The sequence below is a fragment of the Tyto alba genome, unplaced genomic scaffold, assembly GCF_018691265.1.
Source record: "Tyto alba isolate M040663 unplaced genomic scaffold, T.alba_DEE_v4.0 Super-Scaffold_19, whole genome shotgun sequence".
Classification (NCBI taxonomy): Eukaryota; Metazoa; Chordata; class Aves; order Strigiformes; family Tytonidae; genus Tyto; species Tyto alba.
The window spans coordinates 2,166,803-2,189,790 of record NW_024881281.1 but is presented as its reverse complement, the minus strand read 5'-3'; the positions used below and the strand labels follow the sequence as shown (position 1 = coordinate 2,189,790).

The 22,988-nt window shown below is 39.6% G+C and overlaps 1 protein-coding gene across 8 annotated transcripts in view; it reads right to left on the bottom strand.

The window, feature by feature from the left end:
- Positions 1 to 22,988, bottom strand: part of SYNRG (synergin gamma) — a 41,374-nt gene that overhangs the window by 2,311 nt on the left and 16,075 nt on the right. For all 8 annotated transcript variants that reach the window (XM_033004876.2, XM_033004877.2, XM_042791355.1 and 5 more), the window contains 11 exons: positions 22,778 to 22,974; positions 21,656 to 21,904; positions 20,661 to 20,797; positions 18,072 to 18,190; positions 17,831 to 17,893; positions 14,368 to 15,318; positions 5,022 to 5,621; positions 4,502 to 4,665; positions 3,708 to 3,761; positions 2,907 to 3,003; positions 2,472 to 2,620 (listed from right to left, as the gene is read on the bottom strand). In XM_033004876.2, the coding sequence (XP_032860767.1) occupies positions 2,472 to 2,620; positions 2,907 to 3,003; positions 3,708 to 3,761; positions 4,502 to 4,665; positions 5,022 to 5,621; positions 14,368 to 15,318; positions 17,831 to 17,893; positions 18,072 to 18,190; positions 20,661 to 20,797; positions 21,656 to 21,904; positions 22,778 to 22,974 (2,780 nt within the window). The remainder of the gene's footprint in view (positions 1 to 2,471; positions 2,621 to 2,906; positions 3,004 to 3,707; positions 3,762 to 4,501; positions 4,666 to 5,021; positions 5,622 to 14,367; positions 15,319 to 17,830; positions 17,894 to 18,071; positions 18,191 to 20,660; positions 20,798 to 21,655; positions 21,905 to 22,777; positions 22,975 to 22,988) is intronic.

Below are 22,988 nucleotides of genomic sequence, written 5' to 3'. Positions count from 1 at the left end.
TGGTATGCAACAACTATTTGTGCAGCTGCAAGGAGAGGAGGCATCGGCCAGCACAGCTTTCACTAGTTAGCATTTAAAGTGGTGTCTGTATCTCTGTTTATTGTCCTGAATTCCGTATTACTGCCCGATAAAAAAGGGCAGCCGTTATTCTTTCTGAAGGTTTTTCTGAAGCTAGAATATGGCACAGCCGTACAAATGGGGTATTAAGGTTAACCAAACCATAGTTAAGAATTAAGGTCACCAGCCATACACAAGTTCAGGTTAAAAAGAGGCAAAGGTTGGGAGCATAAGCCTGAAAAAAAAGCAATAAATTAATATAGTCACTTTTCTGGTACACAGTCTTACATTTCAGCCACAAGATAAATGATAATTTATAACTTTGCGTAAGGGTGGTATAAAACTGTTGAAGTTTCGCTTGAAGATTGCAGTGTAAATAAAAACAATGACTAGAAATGCAAGAAGCTTAAAAAAAATGGTGTGATCCTAAAACATGTGTACTCGTAATCCACACTCCAGGTATGCTGATCACGCTTCCCTGCTGAATGGCTGGAGAATAATTGGAATCCTGAAAAAAACACCCTTTAATCTTTAAGTAGATCAATCAAATTAATAAAGGCACTCTAATATTTGTTTACCAAATGCAAGAGTGAAGCAAATGAGAAGGTCATCCTGTAATTTGCAGTGAAAAACCACAAGGCTGTGCATAAAATTACCTTGTAACAAAATCCTTTAAAAGATAAAATTAACCTTTCCAAGCACATGCCTCTGAGCTAGAATACTTCTCTCTATTTAATTGGCACTTCTGCATCATTTGGGATCTGTGACTGCAATACCAGGGGCAGAAGGTACAGGTTCCACACCTTCCAGTGACCCAGGTGGAGAAGAGAAATGGGAAGGGATGATTTGGAGAGCTACAGGAGTCCCTGTCTCTTAGAGGTGTAACTTCAGAGGTACGGTGTGTGTATGAGAAATCATTACTCACAGCTCCTAGTATGCTTAAAATTTATCTGGACCGCTGCAGCTTGGAGAACACGTGGCCAAGCTTTGGACTTTAAGGTAATCCCTGTAATCTTTCAAGGAAAAGCACTTTAAGAACTCAATTTTAATCCACTTGCTTAAATCAGGAGAGGATCCTGATAGCTTTTTAGATTGTTACTATCAACGATGCCAGAGTTCAAACAGATGAATCTCAGTCTATCAACTTCATCTGCCAGGCAGGAAAATACTGAAAGTGTAAATGTCATATTATGGTAGGCTTTGTGCAACATAGGACATCACCAAAAATACCTGCTTGCTGCTGCTGTTTGTACTGGAGAGGTTTAAAATGTGTAAAAGGTGTGTAAATGTGTAAAAAGGGACCGATCATTTATAATACCTGTTTTTGCAGAGGACGACAGTGAGCTGAAGGTGGCTATTTCAAGCAGAAACCACGTACTCTGGGTCTTACTTATAAACGAGAGTTTATTGGGAAGCAAAATTCTTTAGTGGCCATGGTTGCATTGCAAGAAGGAAGCCACAAATTAAAATGTTCAGTGAAAACATAACCATGGAAATGATCTGCTTATTGATGCTTGATGCGATGTGCTCCTACAGGGAGTTAAAGGCTCCACAGGTATATACTGAGTTAAAGGGAACCATTAGGCATGACAATATCAAGCACCTACAGATGGCTGATTCCCTAAAAGTAGGAGTTTCACCGTGGTTAAAGAAATTAATTTTGCACATTGTATTTCCTGCAAAATACATACACAAAAAAAGTGCAAGGTATTTAATGGCAAGGGGAGTTTCTTGCTTTCTCATTGTCTGTATTCTGTACCTGGCCCCAGTGTGTCCCTCTCTTCCCCAGTTGCTTTGCAGACCCTTCCCATGGGGTGCTCCTTCTCTTGGAGGTCACCCCTCAGACAGCCCCTCCTTGTAAGACTCACCCAGTTAAGCAGAAAGCTCTCAAGCTCCTACCAGACTGTTTCAGAGCAATTGAGCTTTTTCTGGCAGTTCTATTCAGAGGAGGAAAAGCTATTTCGTCTGTAGCAGGAACCAAAACAAACTTAGGCATTTCCAAATGCAGATGGAAGGGAAAACGGTTTAGTTACTCCTGTGTTGCTACATCGTGTGCTCTTGTATTGTGAGTGTTAAAACTAATTGCAGGGATATTACAAAGACAAGATATGTCCGTGTTATTCTGGCTTCATAAAATGGCTTATTTAAATATTAGTAAATTTCCCTTATTGGAGAGGCCCAGAGACACACAGGCTATCATCTAAATCATGAAGACACTAAGTAAGATAACCTCAGGTTTGTACATAAGGAACAGTTTTCTTACAGAGAGCTTTAAACTGGATTTCACAAATAAGCGCGTTTCCATTTTGCAAGAGAAAAATACAAAGCGTAAAGTTAGCACACCCTGTGAAGTCACTTTACATATAATGATGACAATTTCTTTTAGTAAAGACATAGCTTATTTTTGGTCTTACCGTTAAAGCAGCAAGTGACATGAAGCTTATGAGGTTGTTCCACACTTTATCAATATCCTTCAGCAGCTGCTGGAGTTTCTCACTACAAACAGCAGTTGCTTTGATACCCAGTTCAACTCTCTTTGTTACTCTGTACACTTCAACAACCCCTGTTGATACAAAACAGAGTGGAGGACTGCAGAGAACTCACTGCCAGCACAGGTTCCTGAAACTTTAACTCATAAATAGCACAAAACAGCCATGGCACACAGGTGGTGGTCATGGACAGTTATTTCAGCGTAGTAGTTACATTTATTTAGCAGAAGAGTCGTTCATTATTTCAGTGCAGGCAAGGATTAATCTAAAAAATAATACAGTTTCGGAAAGAGGAATTATATATTGCTGCTTTTCAGAGGAGAACTTTCAGTGTAAGAGACATGGTAAATTAAAACATACCTAGTAAATATTCCATGCCTTGAGCAGACTGGATAACTTCAGTGCAAACAGATGAACTACTTATTCCATTTAAGGTATCATTTGCTTTCTTTATGACCTGGTGGAAATTAATTTCATATAATCATGGTGTTATCTACCCTAAAATAATTATTACTGACAAGATTGTCCCCAACAGAAACTGTTATACAAAAAAGAAGGCAAATTAAATAAGAAATAATTGCCATACTCCATCACACGGTTTTATATATTCATGCTGTAAGTATAAGTAGATCAGGGGAAAAGTATGAACACTTAAAACCTTAACATGGTCCCCAAAATGTTTTCATTACCAAAATAATAGTTTGAAGGGGATGCATGCATTGCTATCTAGTTTAATAATAACATTTACAGTTTTGGCTGTCTAATATTCAAATGCAAAGAAGAAATTTTAAGGAAAACTGATCTGGCTGTGAAACACCTGACACTCATTACCAGAAAACTAAAGGCCCCTCTGCACAGCACATTAAACAAGGCTGTTCCTTAAGGACTGACGAGCCAGACGCTGGGACCAGTGCCCTGAACAACGTGTCTTACTGGGCACCCAAAACACAGGAACACCACACTAACTAGTTAACCTGAAAATTTAGGCAAAAGCCAAACTAATCACAAATGACAGGGAGATTAGTATAAGATCTTTCACCGAGCAGGTAATGCTTCTGCTGTGTGACAGCTTTTGCTTTAAAAACTGTAATCCACTTGGGCTGATTCACACCCTTTCCATGCCTATATGGTCTTAAAGACTGAACCAGGCTATACACTTACCTGCAGGGCACTCTCCAAGCATCTTTGCCATTCGTATGCATACCTCTCACTTTCCTGTTTGAAAGAAAAGGACAGTCTGAATCTTGTTCCTGCACGCATTTCCCTTTCTCCTATCACAACAGACATACAGTAGACAAGTATTTTAAGAGACGTATTTGCAGATTAGCTATGTAAACCTTCAACATAACTATTCCTAACTTTTCCCCCATTCTTTCAAAATCCTATTTGCACCTGAACTCTGATATTTGATTTCTGTGAGTCAGAACTAGTTTCAAAAGGAAGAACATATGAGAATGGGTAAAAAGTTTGCACTGCACATACCTACTCCCGACACATTTGTTACAGGTCTGCTGTTCTAGAAATGGGCATTAGCAGGATTTAATCTGAGTCCTTTTACCATCTATTCTCAGGATGAGCAAAAGAAATAACTACCACGCAGCCAAAAATATTAAGCCATTTCCCAAAGCCAATGGTCTCAGTGCCAAAACTGGGATGAGATTTAAGTCGTAACTAATTTCCAGTTACAAGCTTAGACTGCAAGGTCAAGTGATTCTGCCTGACTTTCAGACAACAGCATTTTTTTTCCACTTCACAAGACTTTAAAGGCAGGAGAGAGGAAACCTCCTTTATGAGCAGTTTCCAATCAAAACATCTAACCCTACCCAGACGCCATCTTAGAATCATACCCTGGTTTCAAATAGCTAAAGTCCCAAAGAGTTGGGATACAGAACAACCTCAGTATCACACTGATGAGAGCCATTGCCAATTTGCTTGTATTCCAGATAATTCCTTACCTCAACTTCCCCAGTCAAGTCTTTGTATTTGTCCCTGATGACAGGCAAAGCAAGCTTCTCACTTAGAGTATTTGAACGATCTCTGAATGGCTGTTCCAAAACTGGTAAAGGTGAAGAGCGATTTATTTCTCGATCACCTAGGCTTAAGCTCCTTTTATGAGACCCTAAAAAGTTAGGATATAAACAAGTTAGTCTTTCACTTATAAAAGCACAGACTATTTAAAATTAATAAAATAATAGCAAGGGATGCACTACTACTCCAGAACAACAAAACCTTCTATTTACTCAATGACTGGTGCAAATTTCCCCGGCTCCTCAATTCTTACCATTTTTTGGCACAAAAATTTTTTTCTTCTATAAAGAGACCTGCTCCAAACGCAACAGAAATCAATGAGAAGATTTAGCTTTTTTCCAGTACCCTTTGGAACAAGCCCCACTGGCTAATTTATAATTTGATTAGAAAAATTAGGCTTTGATAAGCACATGCATTATGGGCTTCCTCCACCCTGAGCAGACCTACCTTGAACGGACAGGTCAAAGGTAGCCAGCTCACTCTTGATCATTTCTTCACTAGATTTCACCTTGCCTTGAGAAGTCGCCACCAAGAAGTCAAACTTGCTGATTTTTGGCTTTTCACTTTGGAATTCTCCAAAGTCATCTGTGGACTCTCTTTGCAGTTCGGAAGAGATCCCACTAGCAAGGAACTCTGCCTCTTGATTTGTGTCAGCTGCTGCTGCATCCTGTGCTTCTGATGCAGGTCGTGCAAAATCACCAAAGTCTCCAATGTCATCATCACTTGGACCGCTGGATATTGGCCCAGAGTCTTTAAAGTTTGCAAAGGCTGCAAAGGAAACATCCTGTAAAGCATCTTCACTAGAAAAGGTTGTCACTTTGGAAACCGTTGTCATGGTGATGTTTTCTGAACTGCCGAACAAGGTCTCCTTCTTCTGAAGAACAGAAGTAGCCGCAGAGGATCCACTTCCTGAAGACTGGACAAAGGAGGAGAGCTTCTTGCCCTGATGAATGTCTTCTTTGTCAGACCAGTCATAGCTCGCCAGGCTGCTGACTGCAGACCCACTGTTACAGCTTCCAAATGGGGCACATTTTAAGTCATCTATATCTGAGAAAAACAAACCCCTACAATTAGAAGCTGAAGTTCAAACGTTAATCTCTCTACACTGTATGAAAACAATAGCAACTTGCTAAGAGTCTTAAAGAACTGCAAGAACAAACACAGTGAATTGTTGTTTCAATAAGGCTTAAACTAGAGTATGCACAAAAATAATCTGAAAAATACCTACGCATTTAATACAAAAACTTCTCAATTTAATAAATGTAAGCCTTGACCTTTGAGTGTTGTCTTATATTTTAAGCTGAAAGTCACCGTTCCCATACGGGTAGTGAAGAAACACTAAAAATAATTGTTTCTAGACAGTACAGACTGCACAGATCACCAGTTCAGTTTTCTGATGCTGGCTGCAGAATCTACAATCAAAATATAAACATTAGCAACTCAAACATCTTATCGCATTATTTCATCTTATCAAAACCAACCACACAGAACACTGGGCTAACTTTTCCATTCCCTCTGATAAAGTATTAATATACTTTATATTCATGCTTTGATACAAATAATGTATAAAAATGTGCTGCAAGAATTTTTGAAAAATAGAAATCCTGTTTAAGCTTATCACAGCTACTGCAGTGCCGCACAGCCGACTGTTCAAACTTACAGGTTCCAGGAATGACACGAATATTGTGAAGATCTTGGTTTAGTTTTTACAAACTATTCATTCAGTTAAGTATAGAGAAAATCCAATTATTTTGCAGAGAGCTCCAAACATTTATACTCACCTGGCAATTATATGGGCCAATAGGTTCTTCTCACTGCCATGAGCAGGTATGAGATATAGCCTGGTTGCTTACGTTAGAGCAGCAAAGGAGCTGCACAGTGACCAGGGTCTGCTGGGCTTTGTCCGCTATTCATTCAACGGATCTTTCACATTTAGACTGAGATTGATCCATAGTGAAGGCACCGAGAGCCAGGGGCTGGGTAGTTTTCATTAAAGCGTTTAAAAAAAAAAAAAAGCCCTACTCTACTACATTTGGCATTTGTTTTCCAGCATTAACAATTGTCAGTTTGGATTAGACATTCAGCCGCTGCTCAGTGCCTAGGGTCAAACGGTCTCGAGGTAAAGCAAACCCAAACCAGAAAATATATTCTTAGCATTGTTTCAGCTGAGACTCTTCTGATAAACATCATGGTCTTAACTGGCTGGCACACAGTAGCAGCAACCTGGGTTTAATACAGCCAGGGTGGGAAGAAGCTGACTTTCCAGCTGCCTTCTTTACTCAATCTGGCCACAGCAGCCTGAGGATTAAGCCATTTTAACAAGACATTTCTGCCTTCACTTACTCATTTTACTGGAAGGGGAGAGCACACTACGCTTCAGGCTGCTTTCCAGGCATGACCCACATACATGACTAATTAAAAAGTCCAACAAATATACAATGTAATGATAGAGTTTAATGGCTACTACAATAAAGGGCCCTTTGCAATGGGCCAGCGAGGCACGGTGCGTCATCTATCAGATTTTCCTAAGGGATAGTCTTCCTGCAGCTGCTGCATTTGCACATGACAGCATCTCAATAACAAACGTTAGCACCTTGCATATATACAGCAAGATTTCAAAGAGCCATTCGAATATTAAATTTGTAAAGCAAGCAGTTTACAGAAGGGTAAACAGGCAAGAGATGAAATCACCTGCTTATGGCAAAACTGAATAGAAAGAAGGCTCCGAGGTAAAAAGAAGCTGACTTGCAAGGGATCAGTAATTTATCACAAGAAACCACACCTTGTGCTCTCAAATATACGGTTTTGTTTAAAGAAGTTAAATGAAAGCTTCGCTAGCATTAAAGAGAGTGCCAGGATAACCTACAAAATGTTAGCCAACTGTAATTAATCCTGGGATCTTGAAAATACCACAGTGTACTAGGCAACCTCTTTTTTTCAATTTGTGTTGACTCCAAACCCCAGCAAAGATTTAAGCATTGCTATTGTTTCGGTGCTCACCAGGAAATGAAAAGAAAGAGCGATGATCCTACTGTGAAGATCTGCACAATCTATTGTGAATGATTTCTTTGAGAACTGGTAAGAGTTTGAGCCGAAAACACATCCTCAAGGCCCAGGTCAGTGTACTCCTCCTGATCTGCTCCTGGCTCCGGGACAGGGGAACCAGCAGCAGGCTTCGGTGGGAATCCTGAACCCCCCCTGCTTTGCCTGCAATCGATAGGTCACGGCAGGGAAGGCAGAACAAGATTTTAATTATTCACAGGCTAAGATTCAAGATTCTCCACGTGAATTCTTGCAGACATGAAAACCCATCTGCACAGGTGTAAGAGCCGAGATGAAGTGTAATAGTTCAATTCTGTACATTTTATTTATTTGGATAGCTACAAAAGGATTGCTCTGGTGAATAAACTTTCCTAGGAGTATTCCATTACAGGAAAAATACTGTGCTCAGAGACAAAGTGCTTACAGCTAAAGCAGTTCTGAAACAATTTATTGAAAAGTATGAAAAATAAGAATGTATGTGCAACTGCTCATAATCCAAGGTAAACTAGCTTTCATAAGAATTTTTATTCTATTGCAAAAAACCCCAACATTTTGCCGGGCCATGCACTGCACTTCACAGAATCATTTGCCACAAGTTAGATGGTTTTGAATAGAGGAAGTAAAAATCATAACCTTTGCCATAGCTACAGCAAAACTAAAGGCTTATCTGAGTTCTTAGCATATCTACTGCATAATGAAGAGAGGAGCTTTTCCCCCCCACCCCCCTCCGACAGGTAGCAGAGCACCTCGCCACCAGACTAATAAACAAAACAGCAGTTTACATGTGAAAAGCACTTCTTGGCTGACCCTAGAGAACTCTTCACGATGTGGGCATCTTTATTATTGGCTAAAAGATTGTTTTATTAAGCAGTGTTAAGAACTGCTCCTCCAACAGCCTTTTTCTTAAAGACCACAGATATGTGTAATGAATAAAGAAGCCCCCGTTACAATGCTGCAGTTCTAGCCTATGATGTAATATAAGCTTAGTTTTGCTGGTTTGGCAATTCAAAATTTTAAAAAATGCATGTGTATCAGTAATATTTTTTTCAAAGCAAGAGATGATTAAGTGGAAAAAAAAAAATTAATTACTTCTAACTAAGCATCACACTTAGTAAAGACCGATGCTACAGAGATATGGCCATTTGCTCCTGGAGGACACTTTTAGTAAGAACAGAATCTGAACTGATGAGAAGCATCAAATTTTATCAAAAAAAAATAGCCAAGACCAAACCCATTCAAAATTCTATGAAAATGCTTTGTTTTGGGGATATACAGTCTTTTTTTGTAAGGTTGAAAATGATTTCTTAGCATTTTTTGGAGAGCATACAGCAAACTCCCTGTTGAAGCAGGGCAAATCTTGCATTGATCATGCATTAGGAAGCCTACAATCCTACCACTAGAGATATATCAATATATTTCAGTGAAAATATCATCATTAAGCAGTATTCCTTAGTAATCTCGGTAGCAATTCTGTGGTGACTTTCAGAAATGACACAAGAGATTTGCGTTTAGTTTTGTTATAAAAATCCAAAAGCTCTTACTCCCAACTGAGTTAAAGCCACGTGTCATTAGCACCATCAGCTTTGCACTGATGAGACCACGAAACACACCCAATATTAAATACACGGGATATAAATTCTCAAACCACTTACAGATGGGAACAGGGTGGCACAGGTGCGTGTCTGTCTGTAAAAATCAAAGTCAGATCCACTCAAATATCATGTAACCACAGTTTTTTTTTTTTCCTTAAAAATATTTTCTAGCGGACCAAGAATGAAAAAAGTGACCTTCACAGTGTCATGCTGGAGTGCAGTAAGTTTCCAAAAGCTTTAGAAACCAAACCTAATTTGTATTTCTTCCAAAGCAAAAGGTTTAAAATATTTACCATTTGCTTTCCATCCTTTTTAAACTCCCAAGCCCATAGTCCAACCTGCCTGATATCACCTGGGGACAGCTACAGCTGTACAAGCCAGCCCCGCAGCTGCTGGAGGGAGGCAAAGCAAGAGTTGCCAAGGAAGGTACAGGAAATACCGAAAGAGGAGGAAATACAGTTAAAACACTGTTTCCCAGTGTTATCTCATCTACAGAAAAACTTGACAGCCTTCATTTGAGCCAACTCTAACAATTTATTGCAACTAGCAAGGATTAAGTTATGGCTGGAGGCAGTTTACAAGCCGGAGCCTTCAATGTCAACAGTTTAATCATTTAAGGGAAACCCTTGACAGCATTAGTGATATTCTAAAGAAAACCAAAAAAGACAATTCAGAAGATTGTAATATATTTAGTGATTTTAACCAACGCAGGAGACTTTCAAGTTTTTTTATTTCAGCTTATATTAAATGCTAGTGAATAAATACAACTCTTGTGACATTTTTTGGTTGCTAGGGTGGTAGAGGTGGTAGCTAGTTCTGTTCCCAGTGGGACAGCACCAATGCACCAAAACCAGAGCTGTTACACTGGGAACGTCTCCATCCAGAGACTGGATGAGGACAGGCAGCACCTTTTTACTGCTTCCAGTGGGGCTTCACCTGATAAAGGCAGAGATGAAGCTGGAAGAATACAGAGCTTGTGTGTACTGCTGTGATCTGTGTCGTGCCCATCAGCAATCAGACAAATTCAAAGCCCATTTCTCAGCTGGTGAAGTCTGGAACAGGGCTAACGACAAGGCAGTCACTCCAATTTACTTTCACTAAAGAATGGCAGTACCTGGCACTGCTAAGGTGGAAACCATCAAGAATGCTGACTGTAAGATAAATTAAAATGAAGAAAAAAGGAGAGAAAAGCCTTCAAACCTTGTGGAATTAAAGAATTTGCTAATTATTTTTTTTAATTATCATGACAAACAATGTTCCACAGCAGAACGAAGACCCCCTGAGCTTGCATGGGGAGCGGAGAGACGGTTGGGCTCTGGGCGGTGTTCAGAGAGCACGGACGCACCCGCGCTGTTACAGCCCTACGCAGGATACCTAAGTGCTGACAAGCTTTTCTATCTGCAGAATTATACTAAATGAGAGCAGGTGAGTGAATCTGACTGTCAAGTCTGGACAAAAATGTAATAAAGTATGGAGTCATGAACATTACTCTCCCTCCTCCAGCTATGATTAGCTGAACAAATACTAATAGCGCAAGCCCTGCAGAATTAAGTGTCTCAGGTTTACGTTCAAGCCTTCAGTTTAAAAAGCTTTAGGGCTAGGCATAATCTACTGCTTCTCCTGAATGAAAGAGGGGTGGTGTTTTGTTTTTGTGGGGGGTTTTTTGTTTTGTTTTGGTTTGTTTTTTTTTCTTTTAAAGTCTCTCAAGGTTGGTATAAAGAAATAAAAACTTATTCTGGTTTCTGGTCTAGTTTTCGCTCTTATGGCAAGGAACTACAAAAACCCAGTTTGAGCCAGGATAACGCTTCAACTTTATTCTACATCTCACTTATTTTTAGCTTTTTACTTTGTCTGTTAATTTGATGTTAATCCCAATCTGTTAGTAGCCCAGGATTTGGAGGAATTTGAAGTGACATAATTACGTGACACAAATTTGCAGCTGTCATTCATGTTTGAAAGCTTCCATATTTAGAAAGGCAGGAGTTCCCAAACAGAAAAAGGAAGCTGGGCCCTTTACTTTGGGGCACTGATTAACTCACTCTAGATTAGCTAAATAAATATCAGAATATTGTTTAATGGGCTCCTACTCATAAAGGCCTAGATAGCGACACATTTTCCAGTTGGTCCCTTTCACAAAGGCTTATCATAACCTTGGTTGTCAGCAGGGAAATTCAGATGAGAAGGCAATGGGACAGAGAAAACATTATTTCTGTCTTCAGTCTGAACTGCCATCATACCCTCAAAATCAGCTCACAGAAACAACCCTGCCATCCACACATTTCCTCTATTTAATCCCCCTCAAAAACTGCGCTTTTGAAAACTATTATTCAGCCTGATATGTAAAGTTTCAGAAGTGCATAAGGAGCGAGGTCAAAGCCTTGGAAGAGGAGAAAGAAGCTCAAACCCACACGCTGCTCTGCAAGAGAAAGGCGCCCGCCAGCTGAAGGGGATACTATAACTTTAAACTTTGTATTTTTCAGGAAAAAGAGATACATTGCTGGTTTGCAACAAATCACACACATCCCCACATTTTCAAAATATGCCAAGATAATATTTATTAACACAGCAGGACTTACAGATCACAAAAGATAGTGATACATAGGAGCTCGTAAGGGCATTATCAGAATAAAGCATGCAGGTCAATACTTGCAGAAGAGAGATATCAAAGCAGATTGGAGAAGGCACATTCACACAGGAAATGTTTAGTTGAAATTAGACATTAGAAAAGCAGCAAAAAACCTGAAGTTGATTAAAATATACAGAGATCTCCAATAATGCCAAAGAAAAAGGTACTTTACAGATTTGCAAGTGCAGCAAATGGATAACCCTTTGAGAATACCCGGGCGAGGGTACGCTCGCTGCAACATTTGGCAGGACACAGAACAAATTAGGTTCATATAACACGACTAGGTGTTAATTAAAATGATTTCATCTTGGAGTGAAACATACATTTGGTTTAAAAGAAGCAGCCTGGTTGAAACTAACAGCATGCAGCCAGTGCTCAAAGGGTTATACGAAGTAAATGCAAGAGAAATCAGGCAACATTAGTATAATCTACCTTCCACACAGAGAATTATAGCAAAGTTTAAAGAGACAGTATCCCCTTTGGAGAGAGCAAAACTGAAAATCTTTCTTCCCTCAGAGACCAAAGTCCATCGTATGGGAAGCAACTCAAGGATTTTTTTTTCTAATTCCCAGCGTAAGCAACCTACCTGCCCATACCTGGAAGCTATGCAACGTGAACTCTCAGTAGCCAAAGGATAAAGACCTCTGTATTGGTATGTCAGAAAAGTCAAATCATTTATCAGCACCTCTGTCCTGCTGCTGTTTCACTGAAGATGTTACACAGTGCTTGCAAACATAGAGTTCCCAATTACTAGTCTCCCATTTCTCAGCAGTGAGGATGACAAAGGGATACTGTCCCTTTTTGACATTAGATTTACAGTTCGAAGAAAATTAAGAGAAAAAAAAAAATCTGCTTTTTAACTTTATGTAAACAGAAAAAAAAAAGAAAAAGACTTGAACATCAGCAGTTCATAGCTTGAAATGCATCAAACATACATGAAGGAGCACATGAGCACAGAAGTATGCGTAACAGATCGTCCAGAGCACGCTCTGCTACGAAATCCAAACAGTTAAATGGACTAAAACTCTCCCTGTGGAAAAACATCTAGCTTGGCACCATAGGAGAATACAGACTTGTTTAAGTTTAATAAAAATAGCTTCTAATTAATACTTCAGAGTTCAAAAGTTTAGCAACAAGCACATGATCAGCTAACCCCTTTAAACAAACCAAAAAAAGTCGCTCCTGCCACAAATGGCAATTATTATTCACCGACTTCTGTGGCAAAAGCTCACATCCTGTAGAAGAGCTACATAAGTCAAACTACCACCAAAAGAGGCTAGAAAAATATTAGGAAAAAGTGCTTTCAAAACCAAAGTAAACATTCAAGAATACACTGTAGGTGCTACGTTTTTGACAGCTCACTCAACTTGGAATTCTACCAAGCAGTAATATGAAAATTAAATGTCTTTGCTAATAAATTATTCCTGATATTTTGTACCCTGTTATAGAACATCTTCCATGTCAAAGTTGCCAACTTAATTCTTCTCTCCCCTACTTAAAAATATCATATAATGCAAAATTACAGTACTGTGTATTTTCTCTACCCATATCTGCAAAAATGGAAGAAATATTTCATATGGAAGTAACCAATTTTTGCAGTAACAGCTTTTACATTTACAGTTTGTATGCTCCCCCCTGTTCAGAAAAGCCTTTGACTGCATAATACTTGTCGCTAGAACACAGTATTGGTTCCCGTGTTATTGAAGGCCACAGAACATGTAACTATATCTAATGTTCCTATGTACATATGAAAAAAAAAAAAGCAGGACACTTGGGAAATTTGTTTTATGATACGCGATCAGATCGGAGATGGTCAATTCGCTCTCTCAGGAGTACTTCCATAAAGGGAAATTAAAGAAGGTGAAAACCAGGTAAAGTAAAAGTCCCATGGTTTTAAATTCAGGTCCAAGAGTTACCAATCATGAGACTAGCATTTACAGGCCCTTTGCACAATTATTCCAGCGAAGGTTTTAGCTCTAAGAAGTGTATGCAATGCTTCTACTTGCAGTCCTGCAAAACACTGGCTACACAGATTAAGCCCCACCATAACGGGAATATACTAGTGTTGTTGATTAGACAGCTTTTCATTAACGGCACAAATTAGTGTTATGCCTACCCTTTTAGAAGCGCAGAGCGGGTTAAGTCCCCAAGCCAAATGCTTTGTTGAAACCAAGAGATTAAAGTGAGACTCTCTGCCATTCATCTTGCTAATATAAATGGAATGACATTGTTTGCATTAGAAAATTTTCCACTTGAATCCCTTAAGTGACGATAGCTAACAGGTACCAGTAATAGGATGTTGTCAAATCTCAAAAATAAACTGGCATGGAGTTCAAACTGTTCAATCTATTTATAGTCTTCTAAGACAAAAAATAAACACTGCCCTGCTAAGGGGCTGTTGACTAGCGGGTGCACAGATGTAGAAGTCTTCCACCACTGAAAGACTAGTGCATAATACTGTAATTTAGCACACAGAAGAACACCAAAATCTCCATCAACCTACGTTACCAGAGCAATCTAACCAGTTCCTCACCTGCTGCTGGTGGATGCTGGCCACTAACTGTTGGCAAATCCAAAGAGCTATCAGACATGACATGCTTAAGATCTCCTCCCACATCAGCCAGTTTCATGTCAAACTGAACAGACAACGCGTCTTCGGAATCCTCCTTGCCGACACTGCTGCCACCAATAGAAGGGAGATCCAGAGACTTCACCGAAGCAGAATCTTCTTTGGCCTGCTTGAAAGCCGCAACTTTGTCCACCAGGGACTTATCTGCACTGCTGCACATGGAAGAAAACTTGTTAGAGTGAAAGTCGGCAAAATCATCATCGCTCTTCACTGAAGAAAGCGTGTTGTCCTTCACCTCCTCAAAGCCTGCTCCAGAGCCTTCCAGAGAAAGCTGTTTGAAGATATCGTATTTGGTGGGCGTAGCAGCGGTGGTAGAACTCTGCCCACTCTTCACCGTGCTGGCAGATGAGCCAGACTGAGGAACAGGACCGGCCTCTAGCTTAAGTCCATTGTATTTGTCATCAGTTTTCTGTTCGGAAAATCCACTGCTATTGTTGAAAGCCATAAAATCGGCAAAGTCATCTTGTCCACTGGCTGATGCGCAATTAGAAAATTCCCCAAAAAGGTTGAACTCTCCAAAGTCATCAGCTAAGCTTGAACTTTTGCTGGGTGCTGGTTGGGCAGTGGTAGATGGAAGGGGTGGTGGAGGAAAGGAGCCCGATTTTGATGTATTAAATGCAGGCGGAAAGGACGGCTGCTTGTTTTCTCCAGTAGAGGAAAAGAGATCCAAGTCTGCTAGATTCAAAGAGGTCTTTGCTTGTGTTTGCTGTTTTGACTGAACGGGCAGAGAAGGGAAGGATGTAGGGAAAGTTTTGTCTTTTGTAGGTGGCTCTAATGGTGAGATACTGTCAGCGGTTTTAAAATCTGTGAAACCATCATCGGTTCCTGAAGGCTTGAATTCTGCAAGGTTATCTCCTGAGAATAAAAACAATGAAAAGACAATATTAAGATACTGTAGTGACAACAAATACATCATACTCACACCATGCAAGCAAGCAAATTATTTCATGCAATGTCAGAAGTTTTTATGCAAACTATTTAAATTAAGACCTCAGGATGCATGTAGAACTGCAAACTCAACTTCTATGAACCACACAAGTTTCAAGGTCAGCGACTCTAATATTCATTCCAGCAAACACTTAAGTCTTTCAAATAGCCTCAAAGTCATATTAAATTCCCTTTACACTGAGTTAATATCAAAAGCCACCGTGACCAACAGATGCAAAAGGTGATCAGTACTGTCTCATTCAGCTTCTACATAAATTCTTCTTTTCACCTCATCCTTCTTGTGTTTGCCAAGCAATGAATGCAATCTGGAATTTCACTTATACCGATCCAGTACTTGCCCTCTTATAGAAGCAATCCTCCCCCTCTCTCCCTTTGAAATACTGCCCACATGCAGTTTCTTCATGGGGCATCAGCAGAGAGTAGAGACAAAAGCAACCCTGCTGATAAAGTGAAAGGGGAGCAGAGCAGAGACCAACCAGACTTGCCTGGTGGCTGAAGGTACTTTTGAAGAAGGCTCACCTGAAAGGCGGCAGCCAGCCACCAAGCCTATCCAACTGGGCATAGTGGGGAACCAACGGGTGGAAGAGACAAAGATCCAAACAAGAAATAATGCATGGCAGTCATCCTAACGTGTTGTTTTAGAACATTTTTAAAGCTCTCATTTCAATCTATCGTGTTTTCCTTCTGCCAGATTCACCTAAACACACTAGAGTGTTAAGTGACCAGAACTTCGGTAAACGCAATATAACTCGGGCATCTTCTAGCTCCTGCTAAGACTGATTCCAGTTTTACTAAGAAGCTTGGAGACAGACTTTCACATGAAAGTGAGCGTGATTAATCATAAGATGTGCAAATCTCTGGTTCAGCTGCCTACTGAACGCAAGATTGTGCTACGTAAGGTTTATAATTTAAACCTGATTAAACATCAGGTAACAGTGTTTTCATTGAATTTCCATTAAATATTTTGGTGTACTAATTTTGTCAGTTTCTTCCTGTTCATACGTAATTATTTTTTATAAAGCAATTTCTTTTGAACATGAAAAAAATGTTGAGTTGTTTAACCCATTCACCAGCATGTACAGCCTTAGACTATTTGTAGTTTTAAAGTACTGATGCATACTTTAAGAGAAATGTCCAATAAACAGATTTAGTTCTATTTTAGAAGTACACCTCTAACATTTAATTCTTAAACTACCACAGAGTGCCATACTTTCAATTAGTTTAACCAAGATTTAAAAGAATGCTCTTCATAATGGTACTAAGGGACCACAACTACACCTGACACGTTCTTCCATTCTCCCTCCCCTCCAAATCAATTCACTTGGCCCAACAACAATACAAATATTCATGAAATTGCCATTCATTGATCAAAACTAAAACATCACAGCAAACTAAACTTACTGATGAATTGCAAACTTTTCCATTAGAAATGGAAGCTGGTGAAAGGGTTAAGAGTGGTCAGCTCGGGATAGCAGGCAAATAGAGTAATTTTCTATATTTTAGAACATGTACAGAAAGAGATAAAATGTTGTTATTTCATTTCATTGCATGCATTTAATCCTGAAGAGGTATTGAGCATGAAAACCTCACAAAACATTACAGGAGTTTCAGGCACTGAGTTTCTGAAACTCAGAATCCCATCTTTGAAAAATAAGGAGTAAGAGTGTTCCCAGGTAAGCAGTTTTATCCTAGAATCTGAAGTCGTTCTCTAACAACGAAACAAAATGCCGGGTATAACACAGCTCTGTAGCAGTCAGGTTAAGTTAGCAATATGTTTAACTTCTGATCTGTCTACTGATAATATATGAAAGTTAGTAGAGTTTGAGATTTATTTCCCTCATCTGATTAAAAAGATGAGATTACCAATTCTTTTGCATAAGCGAGTTAGACAATAGATGGTTCTGGAAAAGGCTTAGGGAGACTCTGCTTTCGTAATTACGCAGATGTTTAACCTCAGACGCCGTCTAGGTTTTACTTTTCCCAATCAAAAGCAGTTAAACACAACTTTCAAAATAAGTGATTAGATTTATCCTTAGAGCACCAGAGATAGGAAAAGTTTAAATCCTTTGCATTCAAAAAGGAAAAAAGTTGCAGTTTTGTCCTGAAGTATCTTATTCTGTCTTCTAAGAATACATGATTCCTTACTTAAACTGAACAAATGCCAATCATATAATTTTTTTTTAAATAAAGCTCAGAAGCACTCAGAAGAAATGCCAGTCTCCTAGAAATAAAATCTGTAGGCTGTTCCCATAGTATATTGCACCATTTTTTCAGGATACTTCCTGCTAAGTTGTTTAGAGAATCAGAAGCATCATTACTCTACAATTCTAGCAATGGAAATTCTGCAGCTCACAGAGAACTGCTAAAAGAACCTATAATGAAAATATGTTGAAAGAGCTCCAAAAAACATACTGCTTACCTAAGTATTTGCTCTCTGATGGTTGTTCTAATTCACGGAAAGCACTATACTTGTCTCCACAATCTAGTGAATATGAGAAAATAAATACAGTTACATCAAGATACTATGAATTCATATAGTAAATTTTATATTGGCGTAATTTCTCTGATTTTTAAGTATTAATATCTTATCAATGCCCAAACCAAGACATAGAAAATATTACAATAAATTGCTCATAGTGGTTGTATGTTTTTCCTTTTACCTCCAAAAGTAGCTGTACTTTCAGAAGGCTTCTCAGCTGCAATTCCTTTAAACACAGCATACTTATCAGTTGATGAGAGTGTCTTATTACCTGGGAGTGGCATAAGTAAAGAAGGAACACTAAAAACAAAAGAGATAAAAGCAAAGATCTAAGCAAAGATCTTTAAATTATCCATAAGAAATCTACATTTCCAGAATCACTAAACCTAAGCTTGTACCCCAAAGAGTGCTTAATCAAGAACCTGATGTAAACTACCTCAATACCTAATAAGAATAAGAGCGTGTAAACAGGCAGCTGGGTAACTGATGGGTGAATTCACACTTGATCTCCCCTAATTGTATTTCTTTAGGCCAGAAGTCAATTTTCACCCTTCTTGATTTTAATTTGTACCAAAACATGAACAAAGCACTCCAGAACTTTACGCCGCAGGAACTCTTAGCCCAGGAGAGAATAAGCACACAAACATACCCCAGGAATCACTGCAGTTTAATTTATCACTTTGCCCAGGGCAGCATAAGGACAATTCTCCCTGAGAGAGCTACATATAGTAAAGAGTTAAAACTGCACAAGATTTTGCCAGCTCCATACTTTCAGTTTATCTACTTTTGATTATATGTCATTACACATTGCAAAATTAAGAGAATAAAGCAGAATGACTGTTCAAAAGGAAGGAAAGGGTAACTGAATTTCTGTCAGTGCAAATCAGTGAGTTTAGGTAGCTATCTAATCAGCAAAATAAGGATTGGTCCACAGTTACACAAGCAAATCTTTTTGCACATAAACACACTCCACTCTATATAGTAAAACCATCACAATAACCTAACACCACGTTAGCAACTGCTGTAAAATTCAGAAGACGTTCTGCGAGAGCTTTGCTTGCCCTCCACACAAGCCCCCTTATCAGACCTTGGCAGCTCTACAGAACAACATCCTTTACATATGAATGATGCATTTTACCTCTAGTTTATGTCATTCAATACTATGCACATTGAAAACGTGAATGAATTTCTATGGCATTCCTTGGCCTGAAGCAAGAATCTTTCCAGAGCCATTTAAATCTCCTTATCAGCAGCCTACAAGCAACATACAAACCTAGCACTTGCACACACGTGCTAATGATGGTCTGTGATGCTTGCAGACAGACAGTACAATGTCAGAAAAATATAGCTTATGGTAATATAATTAAATTTCACATCACTGCAAAACAGGCTATTAGATATGCAATCTTGGCAAATGTAATGGTTAATCATCTGTACTCTACAGATGGCTTTTTTTTAAATAAAGCTCCATAAGCAATTAGATTATAGCTCATTGTAACATTCTGTTCAAAACTGAATGCTTTTACAACTGAATAAAGAGAACTGCTGCAGTGAAAAAGAAACACCATTTTTAATTTTTTTAAAATTTTTTTTTATGATCCTCTACTTCCCATTGTGCAATTTACAAACAATGTTTCTGTTAAAACTTTCAGTATCAGAATAGCTTTAATTGCAAAATGACATCTAATACAAATTAAGATACACTGAAAATGTAGCATCTTCAGATGCATGTGGCATTGATTTACATCAGCAAAATTTAATTTCTACACAGAATGCCATTAGGCACGGTGTAACAGAACAATTTGTTTTACTATTCCCATTTGACGTCACTGTTGAGGAAGCAACTGGTAATCACTGCTTACCTGGAAAGCACTAGTTCTATTTGCAACTAAGGACAGTCAGTTCAATACACAGAAAATTTGTATGTCCACAGTTAGACACCTGGGAAGTATATAAAAGTTTGCCATGTGCACTAAAAGGAAACAAAACTGAAATTCTGAAATCACAGGACTTTGAAAGATTAATTGTAAACTCTCAAAGGAAGTAAACATGCTTACTTATTTTGTTATATAAAATTTGCCTGATCCAGAATTACATTTGGCAGTCTCCCAAATGAAAAGCCAAGATTACTGAAGTCTGAATGCGATTTCCATTGAGATTTATAGTCAGTTATCAAATGTTTAAGCACTGGACATAGAAACGATAGAAATAAAAGCCCTGTCCACTGGAGCTCTCGGTCATTTAAGAGTAGAGTGTCATGTTCTTTGCATGAATTTTGGGGTCCATGTTCAAGGCCTGAAGAAAGACCTTGATGGCAGCAAATGGTTTCTATCAACTCTAACAAACATGGGGTCACACTTTTAATGGAAGCACACAGCACTGAATGCAGAACTCCTCTGTCCCAGTGTATTTTTTCCAAATAGCTTTATGTAAGATTTTCGCCTGAATGCACAGTATGAAGTAACTTTCAATTGCCTGTGCAGTAGTATAAACACTTGAAAACCTATCCCCATACCTTGTAAACGCAATTTACCTCAGCGTGATGACTAGAATGCTAAAGAATGGCCAACCACCTATGGCACATCAAATGTCATTTTTGATTCAGAAAGCCTAATTGTACTTGTAACAACCTTCAAAAGAAACTGTCAGAGTAGAAGTCAGGTGACAGAAGAAAATTACAGGCTAGAAAGCTACCCACAAGAGAGGAAAACATTTCATTTCTTAAGAGAGTTCTAAAATACTGAAGGGGTGGAAATCAAAGATCTGCTACCTGCTCCGGTGCTGTGAACTGGCTGCTTTGGAGGAGCCAGCCACATCCCCTTGGAAATCAGTGAAAGAGTCATCCAGTGAGCCAGACTTTGAAGCATCTTGAAACTCCTGGAAGTCGTCATCTTCTGCTTTTACTACCTGAATTACAAACAGCATGTAAATTGCTATACTGCTGTCTTTTCAAATTGTCATGTAGCATGAAAGCAGTTCAACGTAGTGTGACTGACTTAAGAGGGGAAAAAAAAAATGCAAAAAAAAATAAAATAAAATAAAAAACCTTTCAACGTTAGCAGGCAAAAGTGGTGTGGTCAGTGTTTCCACATCACCTGCACCTCACCCAACTCAAAACACACACAAGGTGTACAGGATTACAAGTCGTATGCATGAAGAACAGGTGAATAAGGAACTCTGCTCCTTTCACATTAAATGTATTATTGATCATAGCCATGTAATCTTTTAATATAGGACAAATATTAATAATTTAATTCAATCAATAATTTAAAATCAACAGACACAGCAAAAGCATCAGAAGAAATATTTTCCAAAGAAGGATGAACCATATTTGTAAACAGCAAAATTTATCCCCCACATGATTTACAGTGTTGTAAAGCAAAGGTTTTCATAGTTCTCAGCTTCTCCTGAAAACTCACTCACTTTACCAGCTAATAGAGTCTGTTCTGTAGTTTAAGCTAAAATTCCATTTTATGTGCATTACAAAATCCTAACCACAACTAAAATCCTCCTTCAGTGCAATTAGTTTGTAATGGAGAACGCTTTTGTACCTCTTCTAATGCCACCAGAAGGAAACGGAAAAAAAAAAAAAAATAAACATCCTTAGCGGCGTGACTTCACATTTTCAGATGTCACGCGTCAGATTTCAGCTCCAGTTTCTGCTGTTCACTCAAAAGCCTGCTGTCACTACGTGGCCTTGAAAGAGCCGGGCTCGTTCTCCTTCCAGAAGAAGGGAGGTTTGGTAGGCAAGAAGAGGGAGCTAACCTGGCTGGGCGGGTAGGGCGGCACGAAGCCTCCGGAAGGCTGTCCTGCAGCTCCGCCCGCCGGTGCCGTGATGCTCATCCCCATCACAGCCGGCCCGATGCTGCTGAGAGGCACGGAGACCGGCGGCGAGGGCATCAGGGGCTGCGGGCTCACCGCGGCAGGCAGTGGCAGCGGAAATCCAGTTAAAGTAGGAACGGGGGCAGCTGGAAACTGGTTTAGCACGTCAGGACTCACCGCAGGGATTCCTCTCTGCAAAGGCAGAAAAGCAAACACAACCATATACGCATCAGCAAAAATGCTTACCGCAGTCTCAAGTCCAGTTTCTAGCTTGTATAACTGAAATCATGAAAGGGCCGGGGACTGGTCAAGCTTCAGGTAAACCTTCCAAAGAAAAACATACTATCAGGAGCCTCTATAAGTGAATCCTATTCAAGCCCCTGACTGCTGGAGTTACACCGAGGGTAATGATACCTGCCTGGGTGGGCAGAGGTATACGACAGCATTCTTGTTTGGCTTTTAGCACACCAGCCTAGTAAGCACCGGCGAGCAAAGCTACACTGCACCTGGTGTGTGCTATATCATCTTTCCCACACACCGCTCCCACGAGGCACCTCAGCTTCGATCTTCAACACTCGAGATGCTCTTGCCTTAGTTCTCATACAGAGCTGGTATTCAGAAATAAACTGCTAAGAGATAACACGACGGTGACAAGGAATGGCAGCCTAAAATTAACACTCCACTGGTTCAGGAGAGAGGTAGCAAGTCTAGATATTTGCAGACTGAGGGATACAGGAACCATATAGTTTGAGGAAAACAGATGTGTATACAGTAGAAGAAAAGCCACCAGTATTTTCTACTAGAAATACACACACGCGTGCTTGGTAGGTGTATCTAAGAACTAGCCTCAGCTGACACAAAAGAAAGGAGTAACTGAAATGTAGCTGCTGGGGATGAAATTATAATCCCACTGAAGTTACAAGGGGAGTTTCTCCTCTAGACTTCAGCAGAAGTGGTATTTTACTACAGGTGTGCTCCACCAGCCGCTTGTGCTAGCACGCAGCCTATGGCAGGTTAGTGAAGCGAGCTGCCTTCCTGTGCTAATCTCCAGAGTGTTAGTCATACCTGAGTTACTGCTATCATAGCCAGGACAGCGTAGAGCTCTTCCTTTGTGAGCTTCCCTGGGGTCGTACGGTTGGCTAATGCCCATATCTGCCCAAGGGTCTCCCTGGGCAATCCAGACGACATCAGTATGGGATAGAGCTTAGCTGTATCTATTCCAGCAGGCGTCAAAGTAGTTTCCAAAATCTTCTTATACAAGTCTGTTAAGAGGGAG